This window comes from Corvus moneduloides, chromosome 12 (genome assembly GCF_009650955.1).
Source record: "Corvus moneduloides isolate bCorMon1 chromosome 12, bCorMon1.pri, whole genome shotgun sequence".
In the NCBI taxonomy this organism is placed as follows: Eukaryota; Metazoa; Chordata; class Aves; order Passeriformes; family Corvidae; genus Corvus; species Corvus moneduloides.
This window is the reverse complement of record NC_045487.1, coordinates 19842081-19865957: the sequence shown is the minus strand read 5'-3', so window position 1 is coordinate 19865957 and position 23877 is coordinate 19842081. Positions and strand designations below refer to the sequence as shown.

Sequence of the window (23877 nt, the reverse complement as noted above, 5' to 3'; positions counted from 1 at the left end):
TTTCTCCCCCCACCTTTACTCCTGTGGTTAATTAGGAGTTATTACCGTTTTCAGCTTCAGGTTTTCTGCTGCAGACTCATTAAAGGAGATTCCTTTCAGAAAATGGGATCCGATCTGGACAGGGACAGTGGGCAGCTCACACTGAATGGGCTGAGGTGGAGTCTGTCTCCTTCCTGTTTGCTGGGCTTCAGCTTCACTGCAACAGCCCTGAAGTACAGAAGAACAGATCAAATAGAAGAAACTAAGACATTACAAAATCCTAATATGGGTCCAAATTCTTGTGTATCTTAAGTAGCCGTTTTCAAGGCGAGGAGGGATGAAGGAGAGCAGGTTTAGTAGATCCTACCTGAAGACTTGCTTCAATAGCTTTTGGATTCAAGTGGAAGCCAGCTTTCATTGCATATTCACAATGGCCCAAGCTCTCCAGAGCCACTTTGTAAGCCTGACATTAAACAAAAAGTTGAGATAGCACAGGCATATCAGCAAGGAAGCAAGCACGCAGTCAGTGTGTCTGGGTGCAGACAGGGATTGGCACCAGGATTTACCCCACTCAGTTCTATGGCATACACACATTTATCACATAAGATTCCAAAGCTGTAATTCCCAAATACCTCTGAGCTGTCTGTGGTACACAATCCTGCAGGAACACACTCCTTCCCTATTTCATTCCTTGACCCACTGACTGTACTACATGCACATGAAAGCAGCAGACTTGAAAAACCACCTGCAAAGCACTGTCAATTTTCATGTTTAGCTCTTTGAGCTGATGTTCAGGGATGGCCACACTCTGTGAGCAGAAAAGTTGCTGAACTTCAATTCCTGCCAAACATCCATCACATCCTCTTTCTCGCAGTCGAGATGTGGCCTGTAATATGAAAAAAAAAATCCAGGGTGAGGAGGGTCAACATTAAACCAGGTCAAACTTAATTAAATTTCAAAGAAGAACAAAAAAGCCCACAGACTTTAAAACTTTCTACAGGAGATGAGAAGCAGCACCTGGGGGAAAGGACCTGGAGGAGACTTTATTATAACTTACTCAACTTCTACTGCTACTTTGGAAGGAGAACTCTGACGCAACCTGTACAGCACAGGGGTGTTGGCCAGCACTTGGATTCAGCATTGTTTGCTGTTACTATTTCAGCTCCCTCTCAGGACCAGGGATCCTGTTACACAGGCCACACCATGGCTGTGGTTACCTGAGGAGGGACTCGTAACTACAACAGAAACTTGCCCCAGAAACAGAAAATATGCTAAATCATGTGTACAAGCACTCCTGTGTTCATAGGATGACACATTTCATAAAATTATGGGTGATTTCTGTGGTGCAATTTGAGAAGAGCCACACAATGCTAAGATCAACTTAGCACAGCAAGAAAATAGCTTTGTGTAATATGATTTTGAAAAACAAGAAATAAGCCAAATATCTACTTTTAGCTGTAAAATCCTACATCGCTGAGCAGGGTAAAGCAAATAGATGTGGGTTATTTTCCAGTCTAGGAAGGAGTCTTGCTCTAAAGCAGGACGTCCAAATTGGGGAGTTCTGGTACTACAGCCAATGGACAGACATGGGCTCACCTCATGGACAGAATTACTGCATTTCCCAAAGTAAATCTTAAAGAGCAAAACCAGTTCTGAGCTACTGACAAAGCATCACGTTAAACTTTACTCTGAAGCAGCAGTGTTCTCCTGCCAGAGAGGCTGATTTTATAGGAAAACAATGGATTGCCTTCCACTCCAAAGTGAAAATTGGCAAAGAGTTCAGTATTTCAAATCTCCCTTCTATCAAAATGATTTGTATATTAGTCTATCTATAATTATGAGAGAGAGATTTTCTTTAGTTAGAAACCACATGTTTTTCTTATGCTATCCTAATAACCCACACAAATACTCCCAATCAGTTACTTCAGTCCATCATAAAAATTGAGAAGTTTATTCTATTGTTATTCTGGAACTATGGAGAATCTCTATTTTATCTTTCTCCTCTCCATGTATGTTTAATACAGGATTTGATTAGTTTAATACTTGTATTAAACTATTTTGAAATACAGGTTTTGTATATCTGAAAAACAGAAATAGCTGAAGTGGGTTGCTCAAAAGGTAAAAAAAGAAAGTTAAGCTCCTGGATTCTGTGAAGCCAAGTTTAATTTTAACCACGTTTTGAGCAAATTTGATAGCAATTGCAGGGCATTTCTAGAAATTGTAATAGTTTTAAGAAACTAGGCATATTACATGTAAAATTAACTACTTTTATGCCAAAGGAGTACAGCAATACCAAGATTAGACTGTTATGATTATCTGTAATACACCTAAAGCACTCCCAAATCCCTATTTCATCCAGTGAAATAAATTTAGGCTGCAGTAAAAATCACATATAATTCCTCTTCATTCATATAACTCGTTTGCTTTCCTACACCTTGCAGATGTTAGTGATAAATGGAGACAAGATTTCCAGCCAGGATGACTAACAAGCCATGTGGGCCACATGAGACTGCAATAGCACATGCTGCAAGTCATCTGAATTCAAGGAAAATACACACTCTGTCTGAATCCATTCTGACCTACCAGTCTCCAGACTTCAGTAGTGCCAGGGAAAGCAGAAAACCTCATAAAACTGAATGTCTTTATAAAGGACTGGCTTTGGCTGGCAAAGTAAGGATTTCACAGATGACACATGTTTGTGAAAGTGCAAGTCCAGAGAGTGGCACATTTAAGTAAGATGGGTCACATTCCAGCAATGGGTGGATGAAGCAACATCAAGCTTAACAGCATGAAGACAAAAGTGTTAAAAACCACCACAAAGATTTTAAAGTATGAAATAGAATTCGTGCTCAAACTGTGAGAGAAATAGATATTATCTAGATTTTTTTTCATCAAGATTTTGCTCTGTTTTCACAAAAACTCGTTGAGCTTTTTAATTCCCTCTGTCTGCCCTATTTGAACACTGGTAGTTCATTACTAATAACAAAAATCTGATTGCACTATTTGTGTGCTCCTAATGCACAACCCTATCTATGTAGGAAACTACAAGTGGGAAAGATAGGGCAATCGTCACATAACTAAAATGAATTTCAGTGTCTGAAACCAACTGTGCCATGTTCCCCCCTTCAAATGCAGCATGTCTTTAAAATCAGCTATTTTTTTCCTTTGTTAGGATGCCCAGGCTGACTTTGGGTTTCACTAAGTCTGCTGTGACTACAGTAAGAGCTCCATACCTCTGCTGCTCCTCTCCATGATCTTATTGCATCTTCCAGCTCATTTGTGGGGCTTATATTTGAGGCTCCAGTCCCACTAACGTTCTTCCTCTCCTGAGCTACAGCTTCAGCAAAGCAGGAGTGTGCCACTGGCTGGACTTTCTGCAGAGCTTGTGACAGGAATTGGAAGTGGACCTGCATCACTGTCAAGAAACATCGCCCAAGTACCTGTGGGAGACAAACAAACCAGTTTCACACACATAGGAGAGCTCATGGAAGTTTCCCTTCTTTCTTTTTGTTTGGTGTTTAGGGTAAGGAACTACATTAAACTCTGATTTTTTAAATTAATGCTTCAGATCACAAGTAACATACGATATTTAATCATTTACTTAAAATAAGAGTAAGTGAGCATTAGTTTCTATGAATGAAGGGGACACCAGACTAATCTTGAGTCATTTTTAGTTCTATACTCAAGTTCTGACTACTTGACAAATGAAAAACTTGCTCAGTTACTTGGCAAAATCAAGCACAAAAATGGGAGTAGCATATTATCACAAGGACCAAGTCAACAGCAAAACCTACCTGCACAAAGACCTGGTTGAATTTCTGATAAAAACCCGAAACAGCAACAACAAAATGCGAATCGTTTAAAAATACTAACATAAAATGTGAGGAGTCTGCCCAGCAGTTCCCCCTCCAGGCAGAGTGGAATGGGCAGGCAATGGGCATCAGCAGCCTTTTCCCCACAGCCCCACGCTCGCTGCCCAAAGCTGAGCCCTGGCACCGACGTGCCCTTGGAACACTGCGCTGAAACGGGCCCCGCTCCCTCGGAAAGGCCGCGGCAGGGCAGGGAGGCCCAGGGCAGCTCCAGCACGGAGCCAGGAGGAGATCCCACCTCAGCATCCACGTCCCTCTAACTGTGCCCAAACACACTCAGATGCCTCAGGCACCATGAGCACAGCAAAGCTTCTGTGTCAGAGGATTTTGGTGCAAAAAACAGCAGTGCCACCATCCAGGGACATCCTGGAGAGCCAAGGGCTCCAGCGGGAACGCTCCGTCTGCCTCCGGGGCCGCGCGCCCTGGGCAGGAAAAAGCTGACAACCAAGTGTAACTAGAGAGCTGCAGAGAAAGAAGGATTTTCCAAGTCCCTGTAGAAAGTATTTAAAAGCTATTCAAAGTGTTTCTTTTATGGAGTTTATCAGACAAAGCGCTTTTAAATGTGTATTTGACTTGGATTTATTAAAAAAAGATTCATCTAGAATTCCATTTTAGGAATAATTCATAAAATACACAGATAATGTACAAAGCCATCATGCCTTGGAGCCACTAAATCATCTGGCTTATTTTCAGCTACATTCTTCTGGAATAAAACTATTCAGACACAATGTATCTTCCTGGCAGGACTCTCCGGTCACACGAACAGTTATATGCATTTACTATCTACTTCAGAAGAACCACTGGTGGCAATGCTCTTTTCCACTGCATCCAGACTCCTTTTGACATTCCATTCTGGTTCAATCACTTCCCTTCTTTGTACAAGGCATAAAATTAAACATTTTTGGTACTTTGACTGACCTCTGAAAGTGGAGCTTGCCTTATTAAAAAAAAACAGTCAGCAAATGATAAAATGAAGAAAACTCCAACTTTCCTGGGTACAAGATTAGAAAGATTTATGAGAAAACTGCAGGAAGAAGCAACTGGTGATCTGAATTATTTCTGTGTAGGAAGAATGCAGTTCTCAGGGGAAGATGAAACTAGTACTCATTAGGAATTTCAAGCTGATTAAATTTCAAAGAATATTTAAGGTACAAAGGTTGAAGTTTCCCCAGCCTGGGAATAACGCTCAAAATAAACAAATGATTTAGGTTTTAAGCGGCAGCACACAACATTCCTACTATAATTTACAATGTTAAACAGTGAAGAAAAATAGTAACATCTGCTTTACTGAACTTTTTATTTTATTTTAAAAAAATCCATTTCAGCCTTCCTCCAAAATGGGTAAGGATGGTTTTAACTGCTTCCCTATCAAAGTAGTGGAGGACTTTCTGTTAAACATTTCTTTTGGACTAATGGACTTTAACTCACTTTAAAGAGCTCACTTTAAAGCTCACTTGGTCAGATTTTCTGCCAAAGAGCCCAAACTTTGCCTCATCCATGGGGAAGGTGCAGCTGGTGGTGACCTCCCCCAGCCTGGGCTGGGCACTGACCCCTGTGCAGAGCAACACAGGGAATCTCTGCTGCACATCCCTGCAAACAGTGTCAGCACACAGATGCAGTTTTCCACAGTTAGAGACACTACCACCTCTTTTTCAAATTTATTTTCCCTACTTTCCCATGCAAAAGTGTGTGACTCTCCTCCTTTAGACCAGAATAAGCACAAACCCTACAAACTATGCAGGAATCAAAGCTGAACCGGAATCATCTCAGGTGTCAACCAGTGAGATCTCCTTGGGAGTGGTGATGGTTTCTTAAATAATTCCTTAGATTCATTTATATTGCATAAACAATGAGGTCCTCAGCTTCCAACATTTCATCCCACAAAATACAGCCCCAGCACCTTGCCTTCCCTGACCTGTACCAGGCAGGAGAGCTGTTTGTCTCAGCAGAGCCTTGCCTGAAGGAATCTTTCTTTTCCTGCTGAGGCACAGTTGGAAGCAATGGGACTTTTGGTTCCCTAGCAAGGGGAGCACCAGGTGAGATGAAGTGTTAGGTTACTCTGTCCCACTTTATCCTCCTAATGGGGGCATGCAATCAACTTTGGAATATTCCACTGGACAAAGTGTACACAAATTGCCAGCTTTCATTGCTAAACAGTGATGCCATACAAACTGCTTGGCAAGCAAATCTTGTACAACAGATTCCTTAAAACAGAACACTACCAGTAATAAAGTTAGCAAATAACAAGAGCCAGTCTTCCATACTTGGTACAAACACTGACTTGCAGTTCTCCAAGTACCATTTTATGCAGCAGAACTTTCTTCTTTTTTTCCCTTTTTTTTTTTTTTTTTTGGCTGGTTCCTTAAACAAGCAGAATGCTCAAAAATCCAAACACCACAACAGAATTATTCAGTGGTTTCTCATAACAGAGTCAGTATTGGCATGGCCTGGCTGCCACTGAACTGGTGTGTCCCATCATGAACTAACAACCCTCCCGTACATTACCAGAAGTGGGCAGAATATTATTCATTTTCACTACATAGCAATGCCCTGCAGTTCCAGTGAGTGATCTCATGAACAGAAACCTCCAAAGGAAGACTCAATCCTGCCCATGGGGAGGAATCACCTGCAGGCTGAACTAGATTCCAGCAGAAGCTGCACCTTTACACTATTAGGAGACTTGGACAACCCAACAGACTCATTTCTTCTAACAGTGACCCTAAAAGCCACTCGTAACAATCCGATCTTGACAGCTACTGAAGTGGTCACTATCATTTAGCAAAAAAACAATCAAGTGTGAAGCATTTTAAAAATAAAAAGCAGCAATTAAAATGTAAGACAACATATTTTTTTGCTACTAACAGTTCCTCAACTCTGAAGAGTCTGGAGCCAATCCCTGTAAATCCCAGGAAAGAATCTTTTAAAAAACAGTTAAACTGAGCTTTACAATGTTTGCTACAGAAAACCTACATTTAATAATTATTCAGACATTTTTGTCTCACAAGCGTCTTGTTCAAAAATCTTAGGCTATTTTATACACATAAAAGCCAAAAATTATCTCCATTTAATACAAAACAGAGCACCCCTAGAATAGATCTGGTGCCCATTCGTGCTTCCCTTTTGTTCAGGAAGGCAACGCATACATCCCTCTCATTACTACCACTTCTAAGACAATACACAAGCCCTGTGTAACTACAGGTCATTCTTTATATTTTGCAGTACTGAGGCTTCTGCAAAGCTTCACAAGAGATGGGGAAATACACTTACTTTTACCAGTTTACTCTTCCCCATGGATTTCCCTTAATGCTTTTATTAACAGAAGTACAGAGTTACAGCATTCCCCCAGCTGACAAACAGATATGGAAAACACACCCTCATTTACCCTGATTTCCAAGCTGTTCTTCACCCATACAGGCACAAAACACCTGAGAATTCAAAGGTGTTGGAATGGGGAAAAGAAAAAGAAAAAAAATAAAAATCAGCATTTGCACTTCTGAAATTAAGAAACCTTGGGAAACTCCATCTGTCAACACACTTTGATCAAGAGAAGTCACCTTCTTACACAGCCTGGCAGACAGCTCTGAACTAGCAAGCTTTGTTCTAAGTAACAATAAATAAATTAAAAACCTCACCCCGTGGTGCTATAGCCCAGGCTGCACAACAGTTTTCAGTCCAAATTCAAGTCAAGTATGTTAATCAAAGCTTAAGTTTTCTTGACATTGCCTTCCCTGGGGGGCAGAGCCCACTACAGTGGATAAAGCCGTGTGGCACCTCAGAAAAGCCACAGCTCTCTGCTTGATTCCTAAAGCCAAAGCTGCTCCACTTGGATTCCTCATTCCTCCCAAAAACATACAGCCTGTGTTAAGCAAGGTTTAGGGAAACTGCATTTTCCTGAGCTGGGCTCATGCATATGAAGTCTCATTCTCATGTCCTTCTCATGAATTTGGGGTTCTGTCCCACTGCACCCAGAATTACAACTCACCTCCCACTGCTTCTACACCACCAGCCTCCATCCACCAAATGACAGACTGCAGAGCCCTTCTCAGGGGACTGCTGAGCTGCCACTCAGGTGTTTGACCATCTCTCAATTCTCTCTGACAGAGCTGAGAGTTCTTTCAGTCACCTACTGGAGAAACTGCCAAAAACAACTTCAGACAGACCTGTATTCCCCTCCTGGTATTTTCCAGGGGAACAATTACGCTGCCTCACACTCTTCCCCCATCACTTCCCTGTTCAGCAAACTCTGATGAAGTCAGGCGAGCCCTTTATATTTTTCTGCTTACATTGTGAGTTTTTTAATCCTGCTGGCAGTTTTTATGAAATGTTAACTTCTCTATCCACCAGGGGGGAAAAAAGGAAACTATACTTTCAAATTAAAATTTCAGCATCAACAGCTCAGTCTTCAAATCCCAGAAAAGCACAATGGGAGAGGATCTCACCAGGTCATCATTCTGCCCCTAGCAAGGAGCAATTTCACCTGGGTCAGTTCTGCCAGATGCAGGTTTAATCCCTTCTGTAAGCTCTGCTCCCTACCCTTTGTAGCAATCCACATCAGTGCTCCACTAACACTACAAAGGATTTCCACAGCATCTAATGTAAATCTTTCCTTCTGAAATTTAAGTTCCTTGCTCCACCTTACATGGACATGAAGAACAGACACTGACATGTTCTGGCAGCTTCTCACATACTTGAGCAATTCTCATTTTCCTTCTCAGCCTCTCCTTCTGCAGAGTCCATCTTTTCAATTTGTCCTCTGATGTCCTATTTCCTGGATATCTGACTACTCTTGCTACTCTCCTCTGCTGCCTCTCCAGTTGCTCCCTGTTTCTCCAAGTGCACCAGCAATGCTGCGCATGTGCACTGTTGTGTTTAAGGCCATAAAAACCAGGGAAGAGTTCAGGGCTCAGTTGATGGTTCTTGCAGGTTAGGGTTGTGTTAGATACATGGTAACTGCCTCTTTGCACAACAGAAACAGCACTGATTTATTACTTGCAACTGCACAACACTATCACCCAACACGACTCCCACAAGCCCTAGGACTGCTCTCCAGAACTGCTGCCCAGTGGGGTCCACTCCTGAGGCGAAAAAGTCTCTTTAAATATTGCAACATTCTGCTTTCCCCTCTGAATTCCATCCCAACTGGAAAACTCGTTTGTTCAGGATTATTTTTAGTTCAGCAGGTCTCTCAGCATACTTACATCCTGTGCTTTCAAGTCACCTACAAACAAAATGTATTCCTGTACTGGCCTCTGCCAAGGTCCATTTCAACAGTGAGCAGCTGCTGCTCCTTGGGCACAACCACCCAACCCCTCTGCCTCTGGAATTCACACATCTACACCACAGTCCTGACTGACCCACAGAACAACCACATGAGTTGCTGTCAAATCCTTACATTCTGCTGCTGCTTAAGCCAAAGCTATATATATATTTTTTTTTTTTTTTTTTTTTTTTTTTTTTGCTATAGCTTTAGCTAAAGAGTGATGCTATTGGATTGTCTTTAAAAATACCAGTCTACAGAAGGCATTTATAACACATATATAGCCCATCCTACTTCATTCTATACCAAGTATACAACACTGAGAACTGTAGTACACAACTGCAGGGAGAGCTAGGACGGACAAATTGCATCCTCCTTAAGGACTCCATCTGGAAGTGGTGCAGCTAGAGAAAGCAGATAATGCCTGACAGGCACAAACACTCACTCATACAAAGTTACCTGAAATCTAAATCAAAACCAAGAGAACTTCAAAGTAAGTTTTGCACTCAGGATGCAGTTCTGAAGGAATAACTTTGCAAAGACTGCTGCGAAGTAAAGAAGTATGTCAAAACACAAGGAACTACTTAAAACTCCAGGGATTTATCTGTGACTATCACTTAACGCTGCCTGCTACATAACACATTTACTAGAGGAGAAATACCCAGACCTTCCCAGCCAGGCATGGCAGGAAGTTGGGGATCCTCTCTGAATCCTGATTCTTGGGCATTCGCTGCCGGTGTATGAATATTACAGCAAAGTCATGACAAATTTTCACAGCACTGATCTCTCACACAGTCTGGTATTTTCCTCTTACACACAACAGCTCAAAAAGACAAAAAATGTTCTAAAGAGGGATAAAATATTATTAGTCAACTAATACGCAGTTTTACTCAAACACTGATGACAATATGCTACTCCCATGTGCTCAGGTTTTCCCTTGGAATGCATAATACCAAGGAAAGTGTAGGCTGATTTAGAATATGATGGCGTAACATTGTTAGAAACATTATCTAACGTGAAACAGAAAATGGTCAACAACTTTTGTCTAGTCGGTTCTTCTACAGAAATACCTACTAAATACCTAATTTAATATAGATGGAGGTCAGATCCTGCAAATGACTTAGTACTTTCTTGATAAAAAAGAAATGAAGAGTTTCTTTTTTCACCAGCATTACCCACAATTACATAGCAAGGTGGAGAAAACTTTTGGTGCAGGAGGGATTGAGAACAGAAATTCAGTTAAAAAGGAATGATACAAATTCACGTGCAAAACAGTATCCTCCAAGGTAACTTACCTCAATATCTTGGAGGCTGAACTCTTTTTGATCTTTGAAGTTTGCAGCTCCTGCACTCAGCTCCATCAGCATTTTTGCTATTTCTGGTTTTATTGCTGCTGTGAGTCGACTCGCCGCTTCCATGACATGTTCCTGCACGTCTTTCAGTTGCATAGCTGCCTTAGAGTAGTGCGAGTTCCTAAATACACTGCTGAAAAGATCTGTAAGGAAAGTGCTCGTACGGCAAAACACGTTGAGTGCATCCAGGTATTTGGAGATTCCCTGCTGGATGTCTGCGATCGGAGTCGTGTGGGAGGCGGGGTGGGAGCAGCCGCCCGCAGCAGCCGGGGACACCAGGGGGGCGTTGGGGGTGGCCGATGCCAGCGGGGCGCTCAGGGTCCTGCCCAGCTCGGGCATTTGATACTGCTGGTGTTGCTGCACTTTCTGCTTGGACCCGCCAAGCAAAAAGCGCCGCTTATAGTCCATTTTGCTTTCTTGTGCACTGCAGCAATACATAAGTGAGTGCTTGTCCAGAGAGTTCTTGAATTAACAATCACTTGTCAAATTCCTTCCTCGAGTATCTATGTACAGTAACAGTGCAGGACTGTGTACATAGGTTTCACAAAAGGCATTTCAGAAAGGCAAGCGTCTGTATAATCTGTATCAGCAGTGGGAAAGGCAGCAGATTTGCTGACTCCGTGTTTTCAGTGTTCGGTGCAGCCCTGCTGCAGTTATAAACTGTACTCAAAAAGCAAGCCCAAGTATCTTAATAATGCTCTGTCTCTTGTTTGGTATCCCCTCCGCACGCAGAAAAGCCAACTGGAGCAGGGAAGTGATTGCCTACAAGTTCTTCATGAGCATAACATTGTCACTTGCTGTTATGTCTACAAAAGTTAATTTTGTCAATGCAAGTAATAGTTTTAGAAGCAATACCTTAATACAATTTTCCCATTAGCAGTATCAGGAAAAGTGGAGCAAACCACCGATCAACAGCGATTATAAAAGCAGTGCAGAGGCTCTTTCCTTGAAAAAGCAAATCCTTATGTCAGCAGATCAAATATCTTCAAATGTTTTGACAGATCCAGTCTGCCAACTCAGTTTACTTGTAGTGTCTCTTCTTAATATTGGAGGGGGAAAAAAAATCTGGACTGTTTACAGAAGACTTTGCAAGTATAAGTTATTAAAAATTAGAGTGTTTGTTATTGCAAGCCTTCTTCCCCTTTCCCTGTTTGTTGAGGTAGTTGTTTCCGTTGTAACATTAAGAAGTGGTGCTTCCAGACTGCGTTTGCCCTCAATTGCAGACTCAGAACAAAAATGCACAAATGTATTTGTAAGGCCTCTAGGTCATTTCCTGTGAAGGGGGAAAAAAAAAAGTTTACATGTTAGAGAACAATGAGAAGGTTTAAAAATTTAACTCCTGCAGTGTCCTGGTTCACATTTCTGGGCACACACTGTCAACAACACCCAAGATCCAAAGGGAGCAAGAGCCACACTGACAGTCTAAAAGGCTGTTACAAGTCAGTGTCATCCTGTTACTAAACTCAACATTGTTGAATACTTACTTGTTGAATTGTTGAATACTTTCATTCTAGGCTGTCAAACTTAAGACTCTGGCTAATCCCCAGTGCAAGTCTTGCACAGTTAAGAGCAGGTTATTACTCTCAGAAGGAGTTATTACTGCAGAAAGGTTATTACTGCAGAGCTCAAGGGGAGTTAATCACATTTTCTAACCTCATCCTTTAAAAATAATGAAAGAATGAAATAAATTTAAACTTTTTTTCATACACCATAATTTATTGCAGAACTCTCCCATTCATTTTAATAGTTTACTATGTCAACAGATACAAGTCCTTAATTTTTTTTTTAGTACAACAGACAAATCTGCCTAATCCTACCTGAGATTAGCTGAGAAATACAACATTCAAGTCCCATTCCAGTGTGATGGGTAGGCAGCATCTCTCATACACAAGGTGGTATATGAGGCACAACTGCCTGAGAGATTGGTCTAAATAACAGTCTCAGCAGACAGCAAAGTAGGGAGGAAATACAACTTCTATACTGCCCTGCTCCTACTGCAAACCCTGGTGCAGCTGGAGAGCCAAGAAGTCCTTGAAGGCATCTGCAGGAAGGTGAGCAGAGCCTGAGCAGTGGGAAAGGGCCAAGATGGAGCACGAGGTGTTCAAGACCAGACACTGATCAACAGTGACAGGACAGTATGAGAAGGATACAATTCCTTCCGTCAGTCTGCCCAGTCCTAGCTCCAGTCACACTTCAGGCCACTCTCTCCCTCTCCTACACACACCCCACTTGATTCTATCAAACATGAACATCTTTTTCCTTACTGCAGCAATTGCAATGTACAAGGATAGTATCAAACAGTAATCAGGGTTTTTTTCCCAGGTACTTGAAGAATAATCTGGAAACCTTTTCATTTAACAGCAAAATGTTGCTTTAGCTATTATATTCGAGAAATTAAACCTGTAGTAATATTGTCAAAATGGTTAGGGAACAAATATTTTATTTTCAGTCAAAATTTCTTATTTCCACCTGCCCGAACACACACAATATTCATTCACTCCCATATCCCTACATATGTAGGGTACAAGCATCCCACAGATACAGAAGAAGGCAAGACACAGCAGGACAAAACAACATCCAGAGCTGGATAGTCTCACTCCCACTAAAACAACAGGATACAAGTTTTTCAGGAAGTCGTTGCTGCAGAGGATTCTGCTTCCGAGATCTAGAGCAAATGTTCTTCTGTATTCCCACTTTTTAAAACCTAAAACTCAGAGAAACTCCCATACGCATTTCAGCATCCTTGAAGTACTCCAAGCTGACTACTTACCTCCCTAACTACTTTACACTTCTCTCAATATTCGCATGGAATGAGTCAAAATGCAATAAACTCATTAAAAGCTTAATTTTCTAGGAAGTCTTGATGTCATATGCATAGCTGAAAATAATTTTCTCCTTGCTTTAGAAGCTATGGTGCCTTACAGTGGAGAGCATGATTAAATTGGTTTCCTTGATTGCATATAAATGCAGATGGAACAATAGAGTTGGTTAATTTAAATGCAACATATAAGTAAATTAGTGATTGTTTTTCCTAAGCAGACATGAAATTTCCCATTGCAGAGGAACTTAAGAAATGATCATGAAAGAAAAAACTAGGAAGGAGGGGTTTTCAAGCCCTGGAGCACTGAACGACATGAGATTATCAGAGATGCACCTCAGCTCGGTGGTTGTGATTATACATGGAGCCTTTCAGGATCAAACACACTGAACTCATCATTTGGAATGGTCAGACATTCAGCCAATACATAAACCTGCTGCATCCTAAAAGAACATAAATGCAATGGATAGAAAATATAAGGTGGTTTCATATTTTCTACAGTTATAAACAAAAACAACAAATCATTGTGTTTTGCTTCTAGACAATTTCATCGTCAAACCTGCAGGTACTTACTCAATTCTTCAGCTTCAAAATTCCCTCATAATAAAATCTACACAGAAGTTTAAGAGGACAGCTTGTATCTTCAGCTAATATTTATTCAAAGAGAGGAAAGCTGCATGCCTCAACACCAGACATGTGTCTGAATACTATGTCTGAAACTCTGTAATGAGCTCTCTGACATGCTACATACAAAATAAACATTCCTCCTTTTGCATCTTTTCCTGAAAAAGTGAAGCACAGAAGGTTCCCACGCTCTCCCTTCCCCAGTGCTACAGCTCCCCACTGCTTTTGGTGCATGGACTAAAAGTGAGGGCTCCACACTGGACTGGATGCACTTTAGGCCAATCTACCTCTTGCCACCTTAGGGGGGAAAAAAAAAAAAATCAACGTGTTTCCTTCCAGTGATACAAGAACCTCCAAAGAATCAGACAGCTGCACAAGCTGCTCTAAAAATGGCCACATTTGCATAGAGGAAACAGAAGTTGCAGGAAAATGAGTGCAAATGCAAATTGAGTTTGCTACTTTTTTTAAATGTAGCATCCAAAATTTTTTGCTTAGATACTTCACAGAAAAATGCTTTTTCCCAACTTCACCAGTCGCAAGAGAAATGAATGAACAGGGAAGACTTTGAGACAAGTGGAATTTTGTACCCCGCAGTTTGTTTTGGACCAGCATGAGGGGTCAAATCCCCCATCTGTCCTGTTTGGGACTACCCTGCTAGAAGAGAAGGCAACTTTTTCCCTGAATCAACACAGGAAACTGAGCAGAGGAAACAGTGCTCTAAAAGAGGTTCTGACCTCAGCTTTAAAAATCGGCAAAAGTTTGCCTTCAAATGGTATTCTTTATGGATTCTGTTGTCCTTCCAGCAAATATGCAATATAACACAGAAGAGCAAAACACCTGAGCTATTTTTTTTTAATGTAACACTTCATGCTATTTCATGCTGGTTTTAATTTTATGAGATACAGATTCCAAATCTCAGGATGGATTTAACACCGCACCCACCATTCTTGTAAAACAAACTGAATTCAATTAATGTTAAAAAAAAAGTTAACTCCAAAAGACACAACCCAGAGCAGCCAGATCACTTACCCAGGAAAAGCCTGAACAAACAAACCCACGGTGAGGCCAAAAGGCCAGGAAGCTGCCGGAGCCAAGGGCCTCCTGTCAAAAACACACTGATTCCCTCTGGCATTTAGTGATAGAAATCTTGTGCAAATCCAGAAGTTACTCCACGAGGAAAGGTGCTATTCCACCTTCACAGTTTCCTGTCACTAATGTGTACATCCCATCCATCAGGCTAATCAAAGTCCAAATGTGAATACATTTGTAAAACCAAAGATACTCTAAATGGTCCTCAACACCTGCACAGCAAACTGGGAGCAGAAGGGCAAGGGAGGCCCGTACACCACTTCCTGAGGACTGGGCAGTGTCCAGCTGGCTCAGGGCTAGAAGAGTGACCAGGCAACAACAATTTGTGTGTGGGCATCCAGCTACAAACATCCTGGCCAAGGAAACCCCGGCTGGGAAGGATGTCCGGCACAGAGCCAGAGCATGCAGAGCATCCCTGGGCAGCTCACCTGGAGCACCACGCTGCCAAGGACAGCAGGGAGAACAGCCAGGGATTCAGAAGGCAGCAGAGACAGCCCTGAGTACAGAAGTTTCAGACCAGCAGTGTGGTTTGAAAGCACGGGCATTACTGAACCAGGAGAAATAGGAAGCAGTCCCAGGTGGGAGCCTGGCACAGGGCAGCACCAGTGTGCCCGCATGAGCCACAGCCAGCCTGCATCCCCAGGGAACAGCCAGGGCTGTGTAGGAGCAACAGGTCCTCTCCTGCTCTTCCTTTTATACAGGTCACCAAGTGGAGGTAACAACACAAGTGGACTAAGACAGATGGTGGAAACTCCTCCAAGTAAACTTTACAGGATCCTCATGAATAAATAGGTTAAGAAAAACAGTCGGGTATCCCCAATTATTTTAAGGGAGGGATTTTAAGACAGACATCATATTTTTAACCGGGAGTTGATTAATTTTACGCTATCCCAAACTGAAGATGGATTACATCTACAAAACATATCCCTTCAAAAATACTAAAAATTGGAATCCACAGAGCAGGGATTCAATATTAACGAATAGCTCTAATTTCAGCAACAAATCTCAACCTGATAAATTAAATTCTGACTTTGCCTACAACTTCTCCACTACTCTCAATCAATACACCACATCTACTAATATTAAAATTGCCATAGGAATGGCACCTTTCTAATATATTCAATCCACCCATGAAGAAAAAACACATAAAATGAAATGTGTCTGGGCTTTTAAAATTTGGTTTCGTTTTCAAACACTGTTCTGAACATAAAACTTTTTAGAATAATACAAGAGCTGAAGCTACGTTTCAATAATTAAACTTCTCAGTCAACAAGAAAAGCCACCTTCAAGCAATGCTGACTGGCAGAAGATATGCATTCACCTCTGACATCAACCAAGTTATTCTGCACCTGGAATTTCTTGCCAACACATCATAAATACTTAAAGCATGCAAACGCTGTTATAGGGGTTGACAAGTATTGATTATCTTCACTACCAGGGCAAACGAGGCTTCGGGTTTTTCCAGACTCACTCCCACAGCTGTCAGGATGCACACACAGGACAACAGCCCCAGCAGCCTGGGAATGCCAGCAGGGAGAGGACTCTCCTTTACCAAACCCCGATTGCTTCTGGTCCGGGGCAACAGATCCAGGAAGGAAAACCAGCATGGCTTTCCAAGGCTCTCTAACAGGGTGGGCTGCAGCCTCCAGGACACCCAGGCACCTCCTGGATGGGTTTTTTGGTACAGGGTTTTTTTGTCACCCAAGTTGTAAAAATCTCCTGTTAGAGGAGGATGGGGGAAAGTCAGAAATAGACCATTATACCAAAATCATTTTAGTTCTTGTTAGCTCATGAATTGCTCATTGGGATTCCTTTTTGGCTGCTTGCCCAGAACAGTTGGAGGAAAAAAACCAAACCAAAACAAAAAAGTAGTCAAATGAATCCTTAGTGAATCCACGAAGCTCCTGCTGGATACATTCTTCTTCCAGGGTGTCCCGTTCCCAGCACCAGCTCACCAGGCACCAGCTCTCCAGGGGCAGATGTGTGTCAACAGCCACACTGGAACTGACCCCGTGTCCTCCCTGCCCCAGCTGGGGACCAGAGCTCACAGAACACGCTCCACAGGGCCTGTGCAGTTAGCACAGTTTAACTAGAATCAAATTGAGCACCTCAAATTTCAACGGAGTAATTTATTAATTCATAATCTGATCTCCTTTGTGAGATCTGTTAAACCAGCAACTTGGTTTTATTAACTCAAAAGACCAATTTCACTGATGATATATACCTACCTAATATTTATAGACAGTCTCTGAACTAATTTATTATGCTTTTGTCTAGAGTTTTCTTCCCTTCAGAATGACACTCCTTAAAACAAAGACACTAAATTATTTGTGCTGATTTGTGTCTTTTGCCTTAGTACTGAAAAATCCTCTAGAGGCACATGTCTGCTATGCCTGAAATGACAAGCAAAGACAAAAATATGGCCATGCCCTGCCCAAAAAACCCAAATAACCAAAGACTGTCGTGAAAACCACTCAGAAACAGAGAGAACTGGAAAAGGCTGAAGAACATCAAATTTTGGGGTCAGGTAAGTACTGAGGGTCCTGCCTGCTCAGCACTACACCACCTCACTTCCAACTCTTAACCCTTCAGAAAAAAATCTATAAACCTGTGTAACTACACTCCCTAAAAGATATACACAGAATGTAGGTGTTCCTCAGTCAGATTCATATTGTCAGCACAGTGAATTGGATTTTTCCAAGACAGAGCAGCCTACAGTCCACCAGGAGACTTCTTGCATTTTGTCTGAAGTAAAACACATAACACTCCAAATAGCACTAACTCAAGTCTCAGCAGTAAGATATGACAGCAAAAGGAAAAGCTGGTGGAAGGAATGTGTTAAACCAGAGCTTCTTTCAGACTTGGGTGCCTCCGCCAACGTCAAAAATAGATGCCTGTGTCAGATCAGGAGCACTGTTTCAATCCTCCCTTGGCAATAGGTGCTTACGTTATCTATTTTGAAAGCAGGACCAGTTCCCCTTTGAAAAGAGAAAGAAAATAATGCCCATTCTTTTGAGAGAGCAGCCTAACAAAGCCGCTGCACACAGCAAGAAAAATTCCCTCACGTGACTGGCAGCCAGGGGAGACTCAAGGCTCCATCTCTCACCTCCCTAAAGGGTGCACTCACCACCAGCCACAGGCACACTCCTCCACCAGGGCTGGAAAATGTGCTAGGATGAAGAAAAAGCTTGTGGGACCAGACTGAGAGCAACCCTAAGCAACACAAATCTCTGCAGAAAAGGCACAGCTCTGCCTCCCAGAACAGCTCACCTACAGGATTCTTTGATCCTACAGGACTTCTCAGGAAGAGACACCTGTGCACACACAAAGCCATCCACAGGAAAAATACACTTCCCTTCCAAACAGAGGGAAGAACTGCAAGCCAGGCTTTCAAACAAGGGACAGTGAGCTGACAATTTCCAGAAAATATTGAGATTAAGTTAACATGTTCCTGTAAACGATCTTTTTAGGCCACAGATTTCACTTCCTGCTGAAGGGAAGTCAGGGAGGAAAGGCTGAGCTAGAGAAATATTCAATTAAGCATATATGGAACAGGAGTATTACTTGGTCAGGCTTGTGCACCATGGTCCAGTTACGGCCATCTGAGACAATTCCCAAGTCTGTCTCTGCACCCCCAGCCAGCACATCACATACACACTTGAAGTATTTCTAAGGTACACCAGAAGCCACCATATGGCAATTCTTCTTCACCCTGTTACTCTTGATTACTGTATTCAAAAGTAAAAATGTAAGCATAAAGTCTAGGATGCTGTTAAAACTTAAATGAAAACACAAGCATTAAGAAAACAAATTTGTTTCTCAGTTGTGTAATGAAAACTCCAAAAATCACCATTTCTCAAGTTTATGCAGAAAACCAGCTTTCACATGGGGGATGAACACAATACAGTAAAAAACATCAACAAAAAAGCCCAACACTAAACCATCCTACAATCCCATGAGATTACAGTAGACATCTTAAACCTCTGGGCTCACTTCAGTAATGGACTTAGGCACATGTTTAGTTCCCAGTCCAGTTAGTGGTGTCTCCCACACAGTAAGGTGAGAGTTGAACTCTTTGTTACACCATCAATTGCAGCTTTCAAGCATAAGCAAATGCCATACTTAGTTTTCAGTAACATTCACTGGGAAGAGATGTTTTCAGTACACATTTTAAGATCCATGTTAAAAATTTCTACTAAAATTTGTTAAAGAGATTTAGGAAATCACTTTGAAGAACTTAGTTACTGCTGAGTCAGTGCAGATCAAGAAACCAGGCAGAAGGCTCCATGTAGAGCTTCATTCCCACCAGCTTAAAATGATCTGTCCATGGACTCAAACAGAAAAAGCTTCCACACCTAGAAAAATGGGAATAATTCCCACTCTTTGACAAAATACATAGAGAAATAAATGAAAGATTCTTCAACACATCTTCTTTCAAAAGTTAGGTTCTTCTGAGGATGCTTTCATTGTCCTAAACAAATCATACCTTAAACAAGACTTGGAAAGACAAGTGGCAATAAGAGCCCAGGTCCACACTACACTATTTAGTCTTGACATACTACAAGCTCTAACACATTTATATATATTTATATATATTTATATTTATATATATACACACACATACACAGGACTAAGGGACTTAAGACACTAGATTAATTAGGGATACATTTATCAACTCATACATGGAAAAAGAATCCTAAACTCACATACAAAATGATGGGCTCTGGCCTGCTCATTACCACGGAGGAAGGTGATCTATAACTGATGGTTTTGCTAAACCTCAGCCTGATGCTGAATGGCAGTCACAAGAATAGATCTGGAAGGGAACAGCCATGTTGGAAAAGCCAGAAACATACTTATGCCACTGCATAAATCCATGGTTTACCCACACTTCAAATTTAGTGTGCAGTTCTGGTCTCTTATCACCCTTCCTTACAGAGGGGCTCACTTGGGTTACTGAACAGTCTGACCACAGGCGCAGGAAATCCCAGACAAAGCAAGTTGTTGAGGACAGTTTTAAATTAGAATTGCCCACAAATTCATCCTGTTCTTGCTTTTCCCTAGATACCCATTTATAACCTCCAAGGGATAAAGGAGGTTGAGGCGGGTCAGTTTTGAAGCCTGAATCAGCCAAAACTCGTCACTCTCTCCATGCCAGCAACCCCTGAAAGCAGCGGAACAGTCAGGACGCCAGAAGTGCCACAAGGACACACTGTTTACAACTCCTCTGCAAACAGAAACATTTCCACATCCCAGCTCAGCTGGTCCCTTTCAGACTTCCAGCCGTTCTGCCGCTCCTGCAAACACAGATACCACATTTCAAACACCCCAGGACTCACACTTCCCAGCACATACACCTTCGAGTTTTCCCGCTGAAATAAATACCCCCAAGCCAAACTGTTTTAAGAGCTTGTGATGCTGTACAACTTTAAAAAACCCCAAACTCGGAGTAACTTCAGTAGGCATTTTAATTATTTTAGTAGTGTTAGATAAAAGTAGTTTTTCAAGGCAGAGAAAATTATAGATCATCTACACATTTAAAGCTCTTCTATGAAGAAGGAAGTTCTGAGTACTAGAAACATGAGACAGATTATGTACAGCAAATCCTGTAAAGCCTGTATGTGATTTTTTTTTGCCTGTTTGCAGCAAGGATGATGAAAGCTTTCAAAACATTTGGAGTAACTCAACACCAACAATCTTTCCTTACCCAAATTACTGTGCTGCTTCTGAATTCTCAACACTTGCCACAGAATTCATCTACAACATTCTCAGTACTAGACTATATGGAAACAAAGAAAAAACCCTGCAAATGCATTTTCTTAGCTGCATTAAATGCACTAATCCTAACCCCCTTGTATAAAGGAAGTGGCAACTATTAGCATGCATTTCCACATGTAAACTATCTTTTTTTTTCATTTAATAACAGTTATCATAACACTCCTTTGTAACAAATTAAAACCTAATCCAGTATTTACTAATATTTATTCTCTTCAGTACAGAGCAGGAGCTTTATCTTAATGCTCCCCCAACTCATTCATTGAAAGTCTCCTACTTGAGAAGTATTAAGTATTCTGAAATGATGTTAATTTCATTTCCAAAAATAGGAAACAGGAGTCCATATCAGAAAAACTGACATCAGCACATCCCCTCAGTGCCACAGGACAGTTGCAGCCATGGGGTTTTTGCTGTCTGTGCACACAGAGATTCTGTCTCCACAGCACAGCTCCTGTCCCAGGAACAGCCTTTCCAAATGCTTTATGGGCTCACTGTATTTGAGCAGCAGTAAATTCATCACTGAACAGCTGGAGTTTTGCCCAGGAAAACAAACTATATTCTACACTGAAGAGAGGGACATGATGATTACGCCTTTCATATCCCTCTCATGTTGAAAATTATGGAATTACCAGAAAACTGTAATCATGAAAATGTTAAACTAAGGAGAATGTATTTTTACAGCAAATGAACATAATTATGTTTACCATATTTGGGCCCAAAGCTGGCTGGCAATTCAGTCTGTATATAGACAGCAGTATCTGATTCACTGTCACAGGATATGAATAAACCAGAGCAATCCAGTGTGAATTACAGTCTCCCTTCCATAACAAAACCAAACATTAGTGTGTACATAACACTACAAAAGCATAATACTATCGTAAATAGCAATTCCATAAATAGTAGGAGTTGAGTAGTTTTCATTTTAATTCTAAAAACCATTATTGAACTAGACCTTTGTAACAGAAGACTTTTGGAACTGTCAAAATGCTTTATTTCTAACAAATCTATGGTTTGTAATATATTATCTTATGTAGAACTAATCTCTGTAGCTGATGAAGGAACAATGGTGACAAGTAATTTGAGATCATAAAGATTAGCAAAGTAGAAGCAGTAGCATGCATACTTCATAACCTTTCCTCATTTTTTCTTATCAAAAAAGCTACTTGTGTGTCTTGGGCACAGAATTCACCTCCTCATTAAGGCCAGAATTTTTAAAGCTTAATTAAATATAGATGAGATTTTTAAAATAGCCCTAACTCATCTTGCATAGCTGGGGCCAAAATAGGATTAGTTATAAGATCAAATATAGCACCCTTCCAGTTTATAAATCTCTAATACAAATCAAAAGGAAAAGATAGACCCCACACTTGCCACCTGTAACATTTCCCTCTCCAAGACCACCCAAAGCTTAGTGCTTATCTAGTTGTTCTGCCTGCTTTACACAGCAGACAACTGAAAAAATCCTTCCCCGAGCTGCTCAATCTTCTGCAAATGCTGTTAACAACTGGTTCAAACACCAGCACTGGGGACAAAGGGATCCTCCTCCTGCCTTGTCCACAGCGTCCCAGCCAAGGCCACAATGGCAGCAGCTTCCATCGTTGAGACTCCAGATTCCACTGCCCTCCATTAGCTGCTCCAGTAATCCCACCTGCTATTTCAGTCCACACAGTAATTTGTTGCCTTTCATCCACACAACGTAAATGCCAAAATACACCACAGGTCAATTTAACATCAAAAAGCTGCAGGCTGAGGAACTCTGCAGCAACCTTGGGTCTCCTCCATCCACGCCTTACACAGACAAAGCTGTAAGAAATTTCTGTCTTCAAAAGCAATTAGTTACTTGGGGTTTACATTTATATGCTCTTCCTGCGAAGACTAGCTTGATTAAAGTTACTTTCCTTTTATTAAGAAAAGCAAGTATTTTAATATTTTAACAACTGTTTCGCTGCTTCTTTCAAAACAGAGATAACACTCTTAATAATGATGTTTAATTTCTTTCAATACAAATAAATTCACACATTTGGAAAATAATGGTGTAGATGCTACCAAGGTGTAGATGCTACCAAGGCATATAAATAACTTCCCCAAGAGCTCCTTGCTAACAAATGCATACACGGAATCCTGCCAGCGCTCTCCTCCCTCCCGGCTCTAAGCTGCTGCATTAACTATACAGCAGGGAAAGGCACACAGCAGTCAGACTGATGTGCACAGAAATACTGATGGCATATGGCTGACAGAAGGTGATTTTTTTCCTTTAAAAAAATTGCCTTGTTCTTAGGTGGAAAATTATTCACCAAAGAACTCTCAAATGTTTCCTGATAAAATCATCAGTTGTTAAATAATTATCAATCCCAATCTACAATATATAAAACACAGTCACACCATTCTACCACACCCTGAAATTAAAAGTACTGATAGCTTTATATAAACAACTAAGCCCTCAATCATGGGCATGATTTGTCACCAGGTTATGTGCCAAATATTTCTGCACCGAGTTGTGCAAGAACTCTTTTGTGCAGCAGAGGATACAATAGGATATTTATACTGGTATAATGCATTTGGAAAGAGGAATAAATGTTACGTTTTAATCCATAAAACAAATTAACACGATGGGATTGATCTATTCAGTAGAAATACAACGCCCAGAGGCAAACCTGGAGACTTAAACTTTCATTATTTGTTAGATCTTTCTGAAACCTCAGCTGTGTTCCCCCTGAAACATCAAGTCCCAACAGTGGTACACACACAAGTGGAAGATCCCAAGTCCACACCTAACCAAGTACATGCTATGGCATCTCTCCATACTCCTTAAAAGAGCTGACTTTTGTTCACAAGCTAAGACTGGAGAGAAATATCTAAAATTTTAAGTGGCACTTTCTGATGTGTCAATTAACTTAAATTTATTAGCAACACGAAAGACTAGGCTTCAGTTAAATGATATTTAGGTGACTTGAGCCATGCTGACACTCCTTCCCAGCAACTTTTATTGACGAAGGGCTTTTCTGCTGCACTACCTGTGACACAGTAAAGTTCTGCCAGCCATGAGACATTGTAAAGATGCCAAACACATTTAAGCAATGTTTCAAGACCAGCTGATGCATCTACCATGGATTT

At 41.3% G+C, this 23877-nt stretch overlaps 1 protein-coding gene across 2 annotated transcripts in view; it reads right to left on the bottom strand.

Annotated features, from left to right (window-relative positions):
• KIAA0355 (KIAA0355 ortholog) overlaps positions 1 to 23877 on the bottom strand; it is a 65461-nt gene that overhangs the window by 25692 nt on the left and 15892 nt on the right. For both annotated transcript variants that reach the window (XM_032121594.1, XM_032121595.1), the window contains exons 2-6: positions 10401 to 11730; positions 3213 to 3419; positions 725 to 865; positions 347 to 442; positions 46 to 207 (exon numbers count right to left, since the gene is read on the bottom strand). In XM_032121594.1, the coding sequence (XP_031977485.1) occupies positions 46 to 207; positions 347 to 442; positions 725 to 865; positions 3213 to 3419; positions 10401 to 10895 (1101 nt within the window). In that variant the 5' untranslated portion in view covers positions 10896 to 11730. The remainder of the gene's footprint in view (positions 1 to 45; positions 208 to 346; positions 443 to 724; positions 866 to 3212; positions 3420 to 10400; positions 11731 to 23877) is intronic.